We start from the raw sequence: 18,039 nt of genomic DNA, 5'->3' as shown, positions 1-18,039 counted from the left end.
CGTGCAGATGATTAAGACAAATTGAATTCTTGTCACTGGTCTCTCGTAGTTCACTGGCAAGGGATCGTGTTTTAAAAACGAACTCCACACTTTCCAACCTTCAATACTTACCTCAACATTTATTAAAAAATAATTCTGTACGGATGGGGAGACTCAGCAAAATTGAGCCTTAATGCTTCACAAAAGCTTGGTTTGAACGGAATCTTAGGACTGGAACATTCTGCATTTCCATGTTACGTACAATTGGACTACTGTGTGATTATTTTTCCAACGCGATCATAAAAGTTTGCGTGAACGCGCTAATGGCATTACAGCACAACGCAATCTCCAAGTCAGTCTGCTTGTGTGATCTGAAGGGGGTCTCAGAGCTTATCTTGAACTTCATAGGGGAGCATGTTGCCGCGTAGAAGTCAGCTTTCAACCCTTAACTTTCTCCTGAGGAACACTTGAACAAGAGGAGAATGAAGCTAGGTTTCTGTTCCCTCACACCGTTGTCCAAGTATACTGAATTTTCCTTCGCCTCTGCCTCGATATGGTGATTGCTTTGCCTCGATCTGGTGAGTACCTGCCTGTTTTTCATTCGTTTATCACTCCTAAGCGGGAAATTTGTCTTCGATTTGGTGCAATGGCCCCCGTGCGAAGGAAAAATCGGAAAAGAAGTGCAGCGAGAACCAAAGGCGGGTCACAGAAACATCCAAACAAGGATGTAGTTGGGACAGAAATTTCAAAAATAACATGTTCATCTAGCAGATCGAAGGTTGATCTAACATACAAAGAACTTGGCGTTGCAGAGCTGCAATGGCCCGCCGCGGACGAACGAGAACTGAGCCAAGAAATAATGAGAGTGAATCCACTAAATAGGCAGTCCATTCTTCAGGTAAATAAGAATTTCGTGAATGAACATTTTGCGAGGATTGAGCCTTATGCTAAACATCGTATTGTTATATTTAATAATTTATTTGCCTGTGAGTATAATTCAAACATTCCCGCCACATTTGTGTGTATTGCCTCACAGTTGTGTATGTTAATGAAGCTGAAATCGACGTGCTCTGTTGAATGTTATTCTTTTCTTGGTTTAATTTTTAATATTCATTTAAGCAATCTGATTCCCCTGATTCTTCGCTCGAGAGAAAGAAAGTCAGGAAAATCTTTCTGGACACAACTTTTAGGTCAAATTTTATCAATGTCCTATGTCAAAATTTATTTGTTTCTACACAGATCTATGTACAAGCCAAACTTTAAGTCAGTATGATTTGACAGGGTATCATAATTCTACGTACTACCTGCCATTTCTTTTAATTTTCATTCTGAGAATTAAGTGTCAAATCGGACAATATCCCTCGGATGGTAATTTTTTTCATTATTACATACAGACAGCATAGATGACAGTAATAAAGTCATATCCATTTCTATTCTTGGACTAGATCCATTTGTAAGCAGACACGTAGAGATCAACTTCTTTTGTCTTGTTTTCCAGGCTCCCTGTCAGAAGTTTGTTGTTAGTCATTGGGGAAAAACTTCATCTTTAGTGGCAAGTGGTTCATCATCCACTAACAGCAAAGCCTGGAAAAGTGGACCAAAATCAAAAGAATCAACAGCCTGTGTTCATAAAAGGAAAAGAACTGATGTGAAAGAAAAACCTACTCCTAGTAAGGCATAATTAGGACTGGAATATATATATATATATATATATCATGAAAAGTCTCTCAAATCAAGGAAAAGTACAAATCATTCTTATTTGTTATGTCAAGAACTGGTCAACCCTTTAACTCCCATGAATGACAATTGCAAAATTTTCTTTGAAAAATTTCAGACAATATCAAGCAGACAGGTGATGAGAATAGGGAAAAAATCAATCAGGGGGTTATTAGTTGATCCAATACCAAATTCTCCATACTACGTCATAAGAATTTTATGGCAGTCAGTAAGGAAAATTACTATTGAGATCTTGGGAGTGAAAGAGTTAACAATATAACTTTTTGGTTACATCCTCACATGACCTTCAATGAATTTTTTTTTTCAGATTATTGGATGATGTTATCTGATGAAATAATTCTGTCAATCTTTCAATTCTTACCAAAGAAGATAATAGTAAGATGCGCCAGAGTTTGCAAACACTGGCAAAGGCTAACGTAAGTAACATAAATTTTAATTAGTCTTAGTGGCAGCCAGTCCGTGATGCTAAATGTAACCCTAGCAGGGGTGTCAATAAATTGTTTCCAAAAGCTGCTGCTGTAATGTAATAGGTGACCTTTCCTGTAAAGGAGCTGCAATTCTCCTTTTTCCTAGGGTTGTCTGGTGGCATGCCCCTCCCAATAAAATTTATAATCCAAAAATTTGTAATTCACCCTTGTGAAAGCCCATGCAAAACCCAAACTTGAGAGCCTGCTTACTGAAAAAACAGAAGGAAGTAAGAGGTCTTAGATGTGGTGGTTCACCGCTTGTAACCAGCTTTTACTGAAACCTCTGCCCCAGTCTTAATGCATCAATTATTCCTGTTGATGCATCTCCTTTTACTTTTATCTGATCTCAGTGGTTAAACACTCTCCTTTTCAGGTATGATGAAAGTCTATGGCATCGTGTAGACATGACTAAGTCAAACCTCTTACCTGGTTTGTTAGGAAAGGTATTAAAACGAGGAACCAGGGTGTTGCGAATAGCCCATGCAAAGGTAACCGCAGGTGTTCAGGTGTTCATGTCCATGATTTTTCTGCAGTTACATTTAATGTACTCATTCAGTAACATTCTATGGACATGTTGTTTTAGATTATTTCTCATCAATAACATTTTAATGTCCCTTTTACAGGTTGCTTCACCTTTATGTGATGATAATGCTCCATTCTTCCTTGATGTAGTTCCTCTGTCACCAAAGTCACCAAGGTTAGTGTTCTCCAGAAGCACCCATATGTAGCCCGAAGTTTGGAAAAGTTGATGTTGGATCAAAAGTCAATTACGGTTTAATTTATTTCCAAGCACCCATTATAAATAACTAACATTAATCCTTTTTTTTTCTTTCCTCTTTGTCATTTTAAGTAAGTCGTTATTCAACCTGAGATTATTAGATGCCACGTCATGCAGTTTTCAAGAGGATACCCTCCTCTGCCTTCTCATGGTATGTACTGAAAGTGGACTTCTTGAGATCAAAAGACCCTTTCCAAATGTTCAAGTTTGAGTTGAAGATGAGGGCTTTAGGAGTTTATTCTTCTGCCATTTCCAAAGACACAAGCTACTTTCAATCTTTTCATCGAATTATATGCTACAGAAGAAAATCACTTGTATTAAGCGTCGTCTGTTCCAAGTGTAGTAGGGTAGGGTAAGCTGCAGCGCAAATGAGAGATGACATAAAACATTATGAAACTCTTTTCATAAAATTGTTTGTGCGTTTATTTCACTTAAGCAATCGAAACAGCTGACCCACATCAGTTTGGAATCCTGCAAGGTTTCTACAGCCATATTAAAGTAAGAACAAGATACATTGACCTTTGTAGTAAATTACACAATCAGACCTTTTCCACTGTGAAAAGCACAGTTGCTAGTTCATAAGAGAACACTTTTTCACTAACAATCGTAATTTGATCATTGGCATGGTCTTTGCAGTGAGCCTTGTGGTTTCAAGTTTCCTTACCCTTCTTTCCTCCAAAACTTAACCCTTGAATTCCCAAGGTCAATCAGTTACAAGAATTTGGTGTTAGATCAAGACAATAAATTCTACATGTACCTGATAAGTTTGAGTATTCTCATCAGCTATTTTTTAGGTAATGTATGGATTTTGTAGGGAGATGTTAGATGAGATCACTTCTGGGAGTTCAAGGGTTTAAAAAAAATAATAATAATAGAATCTAAATAGTTCATTACCTAACCTTTTGACTCCTGTGAGTGACCAAGACAGAATTTCTCCTTACAGTATCAATGCAATATCAACCAGATGAGTGATGAGAATAAAGAAAAATATAAATTAGGGGATAATTAGTTGATCCAATACTAAATTCTCTGACCTAACATTATAAGAATTGTATGGTTGACAGTAAGGAGAGTTTAAAATTTGATCTGGGAGTTAAAGGGTTAAAAGATAAAATAGATTTATCACAGGACTAATTACACTTATGTTTTAGAGATGATAATGGTGATGATGAGTTCTGATGATTGCTGCTTCAATCTTTGCAATGATAAATATAAATACTAATTCCAATTATAATTTTTCTCTGTAGATACTTTATACCTTTTTTACACCCTTTGTTTTGATGCATATTACCTTCTTTTCTGATTTTAGAGCCGTCAGTGAACTGCGCAATCTTGAAGTTTTAAATCTTGCCATGTGCACTGGTGTAACAATCACAGGAATTTGCTCCTTGGTTAAAGGTGGAAAAAACTCCAGGTGCATGTTCATTAAAAAACTTATTATGATCAGAAAAAATGCATTCTTAATGTTAGATTGTATTTAAAAAATAGATTCTCTGCTGCCATGGGTCTGGTCAGTAAAAGATCATAGATAACATCAAGATGTGGTAAGACCATAAAAAGTTGCACATGAGGTGCAGCCATGTGTGTCACTGATGTTCTGACCACATCTTGAAGTCTTCTGTGATCCATTACTGTAAACCCATGGCAATGGAATCTATTTGTTTTAACCCATTAACTCCCATGAAGGACCAAGACAGAATTTCTTCTTACAATGTCAACCAGATGAGTGATGAGAATAAAGAAAAATATCAAATTGGAGATAATTAGTTGATCCAATGCTAAATTCTCTGAACTAACATAAGAATTGTATGGTTGATGGTAAGGAGAATTACAAATTTGATCTGGGAGTTAGAGGGTTAACAAGATAGAAAAGCAAAATGTTTTTGATGGTGACACGTCATCCATGCATCTGTCCTTCAAGAACCAATCAAAATGCACGCATTTATAATTCAGCTTACCATACAAATCAGTTTGATGAATTTTTATTTCAAATCTGGCCAATTGACAGATAACTCTCATTTTAATATAATACGTGTACATATGTTATGTTAAATTACTTCAGTTTTTTATTTTAGACTCAAGCAGTTAAATTTAGCATGGACAAACCTCACAAAGGCAACAATGATGCAGGTAGATGATCCTATATCTAGATCTTGTTTTATCTATAGATTTTGTTTTTATAGATAGATCTTATCAGACTTGCTTGAATTAAACATCTTAAAGAGTCATTTTAGCATGTCAGAAATGATATGTGCATTAATTTTTTTTTTTAAGTGTTGAATTAGTCTAGTATAAAAATTATGAAGAACAGACTTTTCATGAAACATCATTACATCTGGAAACATTCTAAAAAATTACTTAACATATTTAATTGGTAACATTTCCTTTAAAACTTAGAAAATGGCCGATACTAGAAATACTTTTTAACATTTTGTTTTCCAAGGAATAAACCAATTAGGCTTGAGAAAACTAAACTGTAACAGAAACAACAAAATGATCACCAATTCAAGAAGATCCCGACTGTTAAACAACTGATTCTTGTCAGCACCATAGGAAATTAATAAATTACAGTATTAAGAATATGGCTACAGATGTGAGGGTATAGAGAGTAGATGGTTTTCCAAGTATCACAGTGTATTTAAATTTATTATTTTAACAGCTTATAAAGAATCTACCACAGCTGCAACAACTCAACCTCAGTGGATGTAGAGAGACGCTTACTGATGATTGTATGTGATAACATATTGTGCACTTAGTCTAATTAGTAAATAGATTCCGTGTTGCTCTACTCTAACTGATGACTGTATGTGATGATATATTGTGCACTAATTAACCCTTTAACTCCCATGGGTGACCAAAACAGAATTTCTCCTTACTATATCCATACAAAATCATTTAGAAAAGTTGTGAGAATAAAGAAAAATATCAATTATAGGATTTCTAATTGATCCAATACCAAATTCTCCAAACCAACATAATGAGAATCATTTGACAGACAGTAAGGAGAATTACTAATGAGATCTTGGGAGGTAAAGGGTTAATAAATAGATTCCATGTTGCTGTACTCTAACTGATGACCCTATGTGATGACATATTGTGCACTAATTAATAAATAGATTCTATGTTGCTGTGCTTCTGTTCAGTAATAGTTCATAAAATGCATCAAAATGTGGTAAAAACAACAGTGCCACAAAAGGCACAACCAAATTTTCCACTGATTTTCATATCACATTTTGACAACTTCTGTGACTGTACAGACCTGCAGCAAAATGGAATTTATTTGTTTTATATGATAACAAAGTAAAATGTTATTTATGCTGAAACCATCAATGCTTCTGTCCTCCAGTAGATCATTAGTAAGAAACCACGCACAATGCATGTGTACTGTAGCTGATCATATAAAGGGGCAATTTTTCTAAAACAAGCACCTTTCATCATTATTTCACATCCCAACTCTTGACCACCAACATTTCTTCATAGTTTCCTTACAGTTCCTACATTCCTAAACCACTCTTATCTCTCTTGGCAATAGGCATCAAACAGCTTGTTAAATCATGTCCTCAACTAACTCATTTGGATGTCAGGTAAGAATGTCACAAACATAGATAATAAGTTTCCAGTCATCGTGTTGTATTTTGTTACAGACTCAGAGAGACTAACAACTTGTGTCTGGCTTTGCTTAATCCTTTAACCCTTTCACTCCCACAAGTGACCAAGACAGAATTTCTCCTTACAATATCAATACAATATCAAGCAGGCAGGTGATGAGAATAGAGAAGATTATCAATCATGGGATTATTAGTTGATCCAATACCAAATTCTCTGAACTAAAATCATAAGAATTGTATGGCAGATAGTAAGGAGAATTACTAATCAGATCTTGAGAGTGAAAGGGTTAAACCCTAAGAGTGACCAGCATCTAATTTCTCCTTACAGTAATACTTCTGAATCATTTCTTAAAATCGTGAGAATAAAGGAGATGATCACCAACCTAAGAAATTTTGTTTGTTTAACCAATCTCCTTGTCAGTACCAAAGGAAATGCCCAAAGAAGAGTATTGAGAACGTGGATTCTAACATTAGGGTGTAGAGAGTAAAGCAAAACCTGGGTAACTTAGTTGACCAACTTTTCAAGTCTCTGGGTAGATTAAATAAATTGGCTTTCCAAGGCTTCTGAGAGTTGGCCACCCCAGATTCTTGAGACAAGCTTTTTCATTTTGACACTTCAAAGACACTTTTTCAGCTTCAGCCATAATGACCATCTAACTGATGATGAAGCAACTTTAAGTAGAACAAAATTTGAAACTTTGCATAAAGAATGCACACAACTTAGAATTATAGTTGTCTATTGGAAAGGTCAAATTTTCATACTTGTCAGAGTAAGAAAGTATTTTGTAAACTAATAGTCTGATAATTTATCTTTTCAGTGATGGAGTAATGTTAACTACTCAATCTCTAGAGGCAATTCTCAAACTAAAGAACTTGGTTTGGTTGGGTGTTAGCAGATGTTACAGTATTCCACCAGTTTCTTTCAGGTAACAAATGGAATCCACTATTAAAACATGTTAAGTGGGCTGACTTTTTAAATTTAATTTATTGTTTTATCATCATAATGTGTTCATATATTCTTGTTAAGTCTTGCAGAACTAGTTGCCTATCATTGTTAGAGCCTACCCCTGTTATAGTCACATGAATTGATTGGAAGTATTTTTACCCTTGCCAGATGGGGTGCAAGTTCATTGCAGGTTATTCCCTCCCCTGCCCTGCCCTCCCCCCCCCCCTCCCCCTGCCTTCAGCATTTTGTCATTGCAGCTTTTGTTAATAACAACAACCTGAATTCTTTCTTATCCAACCTACACAAAACTACTCATAACTGAAAATGAAATTTTAAAACTGGCTGTCTGGAATATATAACCATCAGGGTTTGCCAATTCAGGCAATCAACCATCTTCTTGATGAAGGGAGTAAGTTTCAAAAGAAACTGTGATACTGTGTCAGTGGGGATATTACAAGATAATTTTGATTTATCAAATTAGTCACCGTAAAGAGTTTCAAGCATTAGCTCTTCCCCATTCACTCTGACAAAGGGCAAATGCTTACAGTATCAGCTTTAGAAACTCTTTACAGTGGCCAATTTACATTATGTGATCAAATTAGTTGATAAAACCAAACATTCTTTTCCTTACATTGAATTTCACATCCTCCACACATTAATAACTTTTTCATTTTACTTTTCAGCTTATTTACCAAGATCAAATCACTTAAAACTCTGCAGCTCTTTGGTCTTCTGAACACAGAAGGTGTAGAACTACTGAAGGCTGACCTTCCAAAAGTCAATGTGAACAAGTCATTTTTCTCAACTATTGCAAGACCGGTTGGGTCTGTGTACTTAGGAATGATATGGGGGGTCCAGTGCAAAGATTAAAAATTACTAATTATTTTAAATTAGGTTATTAAATCTCCATGAGATATTCTTACACTTTTTAAGATTCTTTCTGGGGAATTTGATTTAAATTTCGAAAAGTTTCTCTCCTATAAATTTTTGTATCATGGTTAATGATTGTAATCAATCCCTTTGGTTTCATGTACTCTTTTTAGAGAAATAAGACTTTTTTTAGTCCCAGAGGCTTCATTTTTTTTTCCAAGAAGTTTCAATTCGCGGAATTGAATTTAGGGTTCTTCGAAAAAAAGAAACTTAAAATTGCATGACATTATCTTCATTTCAATTCAAAATTTTAAATTTTTCTAAATATATTTTTTTATATCCAGCATTTTCAGATGCAGTTGATCTCAGAGAGACGCAATTATTTTAAGGTAGAAAAATTGGTATAATATGTAAGTCAGACTTGACACAAATTTCTTAGTTTGGACAGTTTTTCAATAAAGAAGTTAATTGTTCAGTTTTTGAAACATACCAAATGTAATTATATTTTCTCTTACATCAGTACAGAGTATGTCTTCGTTGGCAAAATTTAATATGTATTTTAATTAGTTCATCAATCAGCTATTCAGATCTTAGTGTATTTAATCCTTCAACACCCTAATTGTTAATTCTCCCCTCTGGCAGCTACTCCTTTCTAAGCAAATAAGTTGTGAGAATTTGGTATTAGATCAAGATAACTTCTATCTGATAAATTTAAGTATTCTCATTACCTGTTTGCTAGATGATGTATAGATTTTATAGGGAGAACTTGCTTGTTAATCACTTCTGGAAGTTAAAGGGTAACCAACAACAGTGATCCAATTCACAAGCATTTCCAGCTTAGCCCTTTCAATGGTGGCTATCCCAAGTTGTGATGCACACAGAATATGCCATATCAAAACACATGCAAATGCTATCCAACTGATAGCATTTCAATATATTAATTTCAGTGGCTCTTAATGTTCCATGGTTCCTAAAGTTAAAGTAATAAATACAATAAGTCATATTAGAAATACACAAGCTTATGGACTTCTGTTGCAGTGACTTTGCCCAACTATCAACCCACCTTTGATTGTTTGTTAGAACTGATACATGTTTCAGTTTAAAATAGTTTGATATCAGTTAACAATGGCTTGTTTCCATCTTGCCTATGTATTATTGAATTGGAAACACAATGACTTTTTATGAAACTACTTTTCAGCTGTACAATCTACCATCTTACTATATAAATACACTACTTACACTCATACCCTTGGGTAATACCCCTGAAATTTAAGCCCTAATTTCCCCTTTACTTCATGAGAAATCATGGACAAAATTAACATCTGACTGCCTTTCACATAACCAGGCTAAGGGCTAGAAGAAAAAATCTAAAATGCAACTTGTTTTCAAGAATTGGATTGAAATGAAAATTGCATGGATTTGTTCAGATTGGTTAATGAGCTACACAAGTTACTTTGCTAAGACAGAAATATATTTGCCCCGGACAACTGAATATGAATTTTTCAAGTTTGGCAAAATATTGGTTGAGATTTTTTAACTTTAAGTCCTTATGAAAAGACTGACATTTCAAATTTGTTGTTCAAAAATGACCAATGACAGCAAACACATGATAAAACCAAAATACCTACTTGATTATTAACAAGAACCTTGAAATTCAACACTGACCCCTATAACTTAAGCCAACTTTTTTTTCCTCCAAAGTTCAAGTCAACAGTAATTGAAAATTTATCATTCATTCTTGTTTCTTTACTGGACCACAAGTGTAATTTGAATCAAGTCAGGAATCATCCGTTAAAAAAATGACCAATACTGTTTCAGCTGAGACCCTTAGCCCAGAATATATATTGATCTTGCTTTGAACAACATTGCCCAAAAGGACAATTCATCAAAACAAACAATTCCTTACAAAGGGATGAAGCTTAAGAAAAGGAAGACATTTGAGACTTTGATAATGCTTATTTTCTAAAAGGTGACTCTGGTAGAACTAGGAGGAAAATGTCACATTCATTTACAATTTTCAACTTCACAAAGACAAGATTAAGTCTAAAATCTTCAATCACTATAAATCATCAAAAATGTTCTTTGGTGCTCGACTAGAGGAAGATATTCCATAACCTGAGGCACCACCATAACTGGATCCTGAACTGTTGATATCATAATCTGCAGCTGACAGCAACTCTACACGATCACTCTCAGGCTCGAACCGTGAATACCTTGCATAATTTCCATCTGATGCAGTTAAATTTGTGCTAGATGTGGCATGATCCTTGTTTGAGAGTCCTCTGCCTTCATGATCTGATTTACGAGTAAGTTTTCTTTTTGCTGACTCAGCTCTTTCTGACCAAGTTTCCTAGGAAAACACAGAGTAGGTTCTTACTATTACCATAAGATCACTTGCTGTACCTATCAATTCTAACAGGTAATTAAACTCCATGAGTTTGAACTTATGCAATTCCTTCTACATAGAATTTCCAAACAAAAAGATACTAGTGATGGAAAAGTTGGACAAATGTAACTAACCTTTCTACTGCCATCTTCTGTCAGCATCTCTCTCTTTCTTCTCTCTGCAAAGGACAAAAACATGCTGATTGTTTTGTACACAAACTTGACAAACATGTCATGTGAACAGAATTAAATTCTAATATGCAAGTGAAGAGAAACACTGCAAGCTGAGTAAATTATGGAGCCTGAGGACACAACAAGATTCTCCAAAATTCTCCTTACAAATTGACTTATATTTCCTTGTACATCACAAGGAGAATTTGATATTTCATCAAAAGTCACTAAAGGCTTTATTCAACCTACCCCTGCAATCCTCGACATTTAAAGTCATAGACACTTGTTTGAAAAGGAAATCTGATAGTGACACAACCTTGCAACAGCTTCTTTGAAATGTTACAAAACTATCTCATCTTTGTAATTACACATGTAACTTAAGTATACCTCTTCGTGCTATATCCTTTCCTTCACTGACATACTCTGCTGACAGATCATCTTCAATGATAAAAGTTTGGAAACCAAGACAGTTTAAACATCTAGTGCCAAGGCTGAAGTATGTAGCCAGGCACACCAGTACAACACACATTGGGTAGTACATGTTCACTCCTTTGGAAATTAATGACAGTACATCCATGTGACCCATGAACTGTAAAACAAAAAGAAGGGTAAATCTAACTGTCTATCCAACAAGAGGTTAACCCTTAAACCCCTAAAAGTGATTATCGTCTAATTTCTGCCTACAATGTCAATCCTGAATCAAACTTTAAGATCACAAGAACAAAGGAGATGATCACCAGAGAACCTTTGGATTTTTAAACAAATTCTCCATGTCAGAATCTTAGAAATGACAAACAAGCACAAAACAATGTTCTCCATATCTACACCAATCATCTCAAATTTGCTAATGGAGGAAAGAGAGAAGATGGAAAGAGAGAAGATGGAAGGATCACACAAACAAGTAGAAAAGAAGGGCAATTTTTTGATAAATATTTTCTGAGACCCTTTCCTTCACAATTGTTATCTAAATCTCTCAGTTACTAAAAGAGTTGGCTGTGATGATCCACACTCAAAGTCTGAGGAGTCCTTATGATAAATCATGTTGCTGTAATCTTTTTTATTTCATTTAACATTTAAAGACTTTGAAGAATTAAGTTCAGGGTTGGTATTACCACCCACCCACCCCCCCACCCCTTCCTAACTCTTTCCCACCCCACCCCTACAACTTGGTAAAGTGTTGCACATGACAGATGTATCATCCTTACTTTAGTAAAGGAAGTTTCCACTGGTTCTGCTTCCCCAGTCACATGGCCATCAAGATGAATAACAGCAAGAAAGTTAAGACATAAAGCATATGTTAGGCGACAGAGAAGTCTGCAAAGAAAGACAAAAGCTAACATTGAAAGTTTTTTTTTAAATCCTGGTAAACACAAACTTTCTGATGTTACAGTGATGATGCTTTTAAGAGTCCACAATCAATGCTTGTCTAGTCAAGTGCTGTTTTGCATCTTAACTTAAAATGTCTTTATCTTTGATCTGATGTTCTAAAAATTGAATGCTCCCTGGCTTGAAATATATTTCAAACATCAGTCATGAATGCTCTAAATATATTCTTCACTTTCAAAGAGTTTCATTACCTTTTCACCTCCAAGTTTACAATTATATCAGTTCTACTCCCTGGATGCTATGCATTTCTTTACACTCATTCTGAGAATTTGGTACCAAATAAAACAATAACCATTGATTTTTTCCCTTATTTTACAGACCACCTCTCTGCTTTAAAATATACACTAATGTTGTAAGGAGAAATTCCTTTCCCATAACTCTCTGGGCTGACAAGGCTTATAGAAACTGATCCCTGTTTTACTTACAATCCACTGAAGAGCAAGCTGTTTGGATCCGTCTGATGCTTGGGTGCAAAGTAGTAATAGTTGAAGAACCTCATTCTGAATACAGTGTAGTACACACAAACACACATGTATGAAATGATTATACATGATATAACCTGAAACAAAAACAAACTTGAGCTCAAATTTTGTTAATATTTGAAAAATACTTTAGGGTTAACCAGTTCAATACTATATAGCTTTCATGTTTGCTTGTGTATGTTGAACTTTATAGTGAACAGTAAACAGTTTAACAAGTAGAAGCAAATCAAAGGGTTCATGATTTTCTGAGTTCCACAGTAAATAAAGAAGAGGCAAAGAAATATTTTGTGTTGACATCTGCAAGTTTTAAACTCACCTCTACATAGAAATAATAATATCCTTTACTAGCACTGCGTATCATCTGTGCAAATATAGACAACACTAGCTGAACATTGAAGAATGTCACCTCTGACCACACCAGAGTCACAGACAATAAAAACAGAAGAATTGCTGTGAAGCGCAGTAACAATGGAAACAGCCAGACACGCCAATACCACTCTAAAATGATGCGTGAAATAGAAAAAAGGTAAAACTTCCATGAAAAGTACATTTCAATTTTCTGGAAATCAGGTTTTTTAAAGATGTGAAAGGTAAAGTTTTCATTCAAAGGTAAAGAACTAGAAGAGTCACCATTGAGCATTTTCAACTTAATCTTGTGCAATTTTAAGGGAGTAGATCACATTTACATACCCAGAACTGGTTTGATTCCAGTGGAAGGCCCTTTTAAAGATGATTTGTAATGTCTGGAAAGAAAAAAAAAATTTAAAGACATCTTTTTAAAATACTGAGAGAATAAATTGACACAGTTGCAGCTGGGGATAGACAAGGATGAAAGACTACACCCTTAGATAGAGCCTTAGAGAAAGTCCAACATGACTCAACACCATAATTTTTAACATTTCACAGGCATCTTTTTATATTGATTTCACACCCTTTAGATCACTTTAAGTCAGCCCTTTTACTCCCAAGATCTAAATATCAACTAACCCTAAGCAATTTACTGCACTGTCTGCTATACATTTCCTATAATTTTAGCTCTAAGAATTTCCTGTTAAATCAGTATTTATTTTTCTTTCTTTTCATAACCTTGTCCTTCAGAATAAGCATTAACATTGTTATGAGAAATTCCAATTTGTTCACCCTTACAAGTGAAAGGATTCATAAGACCAGAACAACACAACTAAAAAACACTACTGAGAGTGCTAGACTTAGACAGAGCTTAAAACATACATCTCTAAAACTGGATTTCAGTAACACTAATACCCCAACTTTCAGTTTTTCCAGACTCATTCTCTTAACCTTCTGCCCTCTAATGAAGTAAAGATCCTACAAATTTTTCATAAACTATGCCATACACACCTATCACTGCTACCAGCATTCCGTGATAAGTCTTCCAACTCAAACACCTTTTCAAGCTGCATGTTCCACTGACTAGGATTAGAAAACAAAACAAAGCCATTATCAAGCACTATATCTTCTTAACAAAACTTTAACTCTAATTTGATTGATACAAGAGCAGTGTATAATATCTACTATCTTCTCACCAATGTGTCCGTCTTGAAGTATGAGTGACAATGATTACTCTCTTGTGAAGTTTCACCAAGCTTTTCTCAGTGTGTGTCTCTGTGATTTTACTTCCAGTCTCCCTAAGGTAGTCCTCGTAATCAACATAGTCATCAGTCCCTCTATTGAAGCCTGACTCCTCTGGGAACTACACCATGAATAATCAATTGACCCTAACATTAGTACATGTATGCAAGTTCTCCACACTACTCTCTATACTTTTCCTATGGTACTTACAAAGAGAATTTGTCTTATAATCATAGGCTTCTTGAGTTTGCGATTTTTTTCTTTATTTTCGTGACCCTAATGTTGGATTCAGGGTGATACCATTGGAAGAAATTAGATGCTTATCACTATTAGGACTTAAAGGGTCAACATATATAGAAATGAGTGAGAGATGTGATGGCCATATGATTAGCACAATGGAATCTAGGTTGTAAGGTTCTGATTTAAGCCCTTGCAGGGTCACTGTGTTGTGTTCTTGGGCAATATACTATTTATTCCCACAGTCCCTCTCTCTACTTGGGATTGTAAATCATTTACAAGAATTTGGTGTTAGATCAAGATAACAACTTCTACCTAGTCTTCCATATGATAATCACTTCTGGGAGTTTAAGGGTTAAACTGGAATAAGCTTTAGCAAAGTGAGCCAGTAAGATTCAATTTACCTTTTTTATAATAACTTCAAGGTACTTTCTAAGAGGGTGCCTGTAACGTATGGCTTCTGATGCACGATGTACCTCCTGTAAAAAGATTAATCAAATTAATCAAATCTCATCAACAACAAAGTCAAAAACACAACCAATTATTTTGGTTGCTATCATTCTTGTATCTCAAAGAATATTTCCTCTTTCCTTTAAAGAAGATCAGTGGGTTCTTGAGAGAGCATAAAGGTCTCCATTGTTTGATCAAAATGAAAACACATCATGTGGAAAAAACATATTAACATTACACAAGAAAGAAATCACAAGCCCTCAGTGAAAAAAAAAAATCATAAAGAAGATTTGCCTGAATGACATAACAGGCTAAAACTTATCTACTGTAAGGACAGTACACATACTACTCAAGAACTCAAAATGATAAGACTGGCTGCAGTTCTGGCTACCTCTAAGACTTCTGAAAACTGTTCATCAGCTTCTTCTTTTTCAACACTCAGCTTTGAGATCTTGAAATATGCATGAGCCATCTGGAGCTCTAGCCTGGCAGTATTCCATGTAGTGCGTGGCACTTCAACCAATCCATAACCCATCAGAAATACCAGTAGAAGTAGCCCCCAAGTATTAGAAGCAGTGATACCAAGAATTTGGAGATTTGCTCTGGTTTGATAAAAAAAAAATAACATACTCATACTTAAATAAATTTTGTAAAAAGAATAAGAGAGATGGCAAGTTTTGAGCTCGGTAGATAAATAGAGAAAGATGTTTTTCATCTTGTCACAAGCATGGGACAAAGAAAAATTGTGAGTCCCATGAGGAACCGAACCTTAGACCTTCAGATGCATCGGAGCATGGAATCCAAAGGTCTGAGGTTTAATTCCTCATGGGGACTCAGAATTTTTTCTCTGTCCCACGCTTGTGGCAAGATGAAAAACATCGACCTCTAAAATAAATTATTTTCTCTCTACAAACCCAAACAGTCAGTCACCCAAATATCACATCAGAAAACAAGAATTTCTTTATAAAAAGGAAACAGCACTTACCCATCTAAATGAATATCAGGTTTCACGATGACATAAACAAGAAGGATACCAAAGATGATCAGATAGCTGCCATACCACAGTGCATTCTCATACAGTGCAGTTTTAATTTTTCCACGCACAGTGAAATCTCCAGCATAGGAGTATGACTGCATTATGGGCAGGATAAGCCTAAACAAAAGAGAAAAAACTTTTAGAGTGAAAGTTTGTGTGCTGCATGTTCTAATTATCCACATTAACACATAACCCTTCACACCCTAACATCAGTATGCACATTTTCTGTATTGTTCTCTTTACAAGGAGAATGTGTTTAACAATGAAGAGCTTCTCTAGTTGGTGATAATTTCCTCAATTCTGAAGAATGTTTGTACAACCAGCCATTTTTTATTTGGAGATAGAGGCAGTGGTGGGGGAGGGGGCTGGGAAAGGCAAAATATTCACTTCCCTGCTCCCACCCCTCTCCTTAATTTTGACCATCACTTACCCCCTTGGTACAAATTTATTTCTCTCCCCAGCACTCCACTGCCATTGAAATCAAAGACGGCCACCATAATTTTCATGAAGAGAATTCTGAGTACTAGCTTGCCAAAATTATGCCTGCTCTGCAGCTAAGGTGAATAAGGCATATTTGTATGATTTTCTCTGCATCTTGGATACATTTGGGTCAAAATTGGGTAGAAAAATTCAATAATTGATTCTTATCACAGTTTCCATATGTGGGTAACAAAAGAGTCATTATCCTTTTGAAAATTATGTAATTAGAAGCAAAATTTAAAACAATTTCACAAAGAAATCGGTGAAAATAAACAGATCCAAACAAAAGGTGTTTTGGAGTACAGGTGCAAAGCTTTTAGATAAAAGCTTCAAAGCATACATACTTAAATTCTAAAACTTGCTCCCAGAAATTCATTATGAAAAATTATGAAAAAATATACTAATCTCTACCCCAAATTCAGTCATGTCACCGACTGCAACATATGAATCTGAAGTGTCAATCATCAAAAATTATTCATTCATGTGCGATTTTTATCATTGTTGTCCAGTCCTTGAACTCACCATGAAAGTATCTGGGAAGACCAGTATACAACCCGCCAAAGATCAGGAAGAACGTGCTCTGGTAGATAACTCCAGGGCTTCTCACAGTCACTTGACGGAGTCGTCTTGCTGGAGTTCTTAACGGAGCTATTTTTTGATGAGTTTGAGCCAAGATCTCTCTTCTGTTCATTGATGTTTAATCCAGCTTCAAACAAACATTTCCTATAAAATGTCTGAATCGTGCACAAAACGTTACATTCTACGTTTTGAATCCGATCTTCCTGCTCAGGTAGAACGTTTGTTTTTGATATTATAAACAAAGTAATTTGAAGTGAAATCCACTTAAAATAAAACCAACAAGGTCTGACGTTTCATAACAGGGTTTACGGGTCCTCGTTTCGAGAATATATCACAAAGATAGTCCTTCTTTTCTGGGAAAATACTTAGACTTACCCCTGATACGTCTAAAGGAAGGATGAAGACGATGAGAAACGAGAAATACCAAGAAATAAAAACTGCTGTTGTGACAAGCCAATGTTGCTTTCGCCAGTTTCCATACTGGTGAAGAAGACATAGGGTAAGAAGGAAGACAAAGATCATTTCCACCGTAAACGGTGCAGCACTCATCTTGAAATAGCTTGGTTCCCACTCGAACTGAGTTTTTGTCCTTTAGTAATGAGTCTGCTTAGAAAAGGTGTTTAAAAGTTTGATGATATGGCAGAAGTTCCTCAGCTGACCGATCATAGCTGTCTTTTCAGGAAGCCTGGAAACTAGCAACTTTTCGCAAAGGCTTGATAGAGCCTGGGTACGAGTAAAAGGACGTAGAACTGATCACTCAAAAACCGTTCCTTTCCTATGGAGACGTACTCAAACTTGTTCACCGTTAATTTCAAGAATGATTATCATTTCGTCTTCTTGTCGGTGTCGCTAAGATGT

The 18,039-nt window shown here is 35.4% G+C and overlaps 2 protein-coding genes across 2 annotated transcripts; one reads left to right on the top strand and one right to left on the bottom strand.

Moving 5' to 3' along the window:
• The first annotated feature begins 445 nt into the window (after positions 1-445).
• LOC113682927 (S-phase kinase-associated protein 2) lies at positions 446-9,395 on the top strand. Its single transcript, XM_089187063.1, has 13 exons — positions 446-877; positions 1,478-1,649; positions 2,024-2,132; positions 2,557-2,671; positions 2,807-2,880; positions 3,034-3,112; positions 3,398-3,459; positions 4,271-4,375; positions 5,037-5,091; positions 5,621-5,690; positions 6,494-6,545; positions 7,388-7,495; positions 8,199-9,395. Exons 1-13 carry the CDS (start codon positions 533-535, stop codon positions 8,383-8,385), a joined length of 1,533 nt encoding a protein of 510 aa, XP_089043189.1. The 5' UTR covers positions 446-532; the 3' UTR covers positions 8,386-9,395.
• On the bottom strand, positions 8,857-17,860 carry LOC113682926 (G protein-coupled receptor-associated protein LMBRD2). The gene is made up of 14 exons (XM_027200112.2): positions 17,557-17,860; positions 17,125-17,336; positions 16,072-16,239; positions 15,478-15,688; positions 15,041-15,115; positions 14,354-14,520; positions 14,169-14,240; positions 13,500-13,552; positions 13,126-13,307; positions 12,753-12,886; positions 12,147-12,255; positions 11,329-11,530; positions 10,906-10,949; positions 8,857-10,735 (listed from the first exon to the last, which is right to left on the bottom strand). Exons 1-14 carry the CDS (start codon positions 17,728-17,730, stop codon positions 10,445-10,447), a joined length of 2,094 nt encoding a protein of 697 aa, XP_027055913.2. The 5' UTR covers positions 17,731-17,860; the 3' UTR covers positions 8,857-10,444.
• Positions 17,861-18,039: the final 179 nt, after the last annotated feature.

The sequence above is a fragment of the Pocillopora damicornis genome, chromosome 11, assembly GCF_964200805.1.
Source record: "Pocillopora damicornis chromosome 11, jaPocDami1.2, whole genome shotgun sequence".
NCBI classification, from domain to species: Eukaryota; Metazoa; Cnidaria; class Anthozoa; order Scleractinia; family Pocilloporidae; genus Pocillopora; species Pocillopora damicornis.
Note: the sequence above shows the minus strand (reverse complement) of the source record. Positions and strands in the feature narration are given on the sequence as shown.

Excerpts from the sequence above, each read along its gene's own strand:
- LOC113682927 (XM_089187063.1), top strand. The coding sequence starts at position 533 with ATGGTGATTGCTTTGCCTCGATCTGGTGAGTACCTGCCTGTTTTTCAT. Across the intron at positions 5,691-6,493 it reads AGAGACGCTTACTGATGATT|GCATCAAACAGCTTGTTAAA; the intron begins GTATGTGATAAC and ends TCTTGGCAATAG. Across the intron at positions 7,496-8,198 it reads ATTCCACCAGTTTCTTTCAG|CTTATTTACCAAGATCAAAT; the intron begins GTAACAAATGGA and ends TTTACTTTTCAG.
- LOC113682926 (XM_027200112.2), bottom strand. The coding sequence starts at position 17,730 with ATGAGTGCTGCACCGTTTACGGTGGAAATGATCTTTGTCTTCCTTCTT. Across the intron at positions 17,337-17,556 it reads TTCCTTTAGACGTATCAGGG|ACATTTTATAGGAAATGTTT; the intron begins GTAAGTCTAAGT and ends TGCACGATTCAG. Across the intron at positions 12,256-12,752 it reads AGCTTGCTCTTCAGTGGATT|ACTTCTCTGTCGCCTAACAT; the intron begins GTAAGTAAAACA and ends CTTTCTTTGCAG.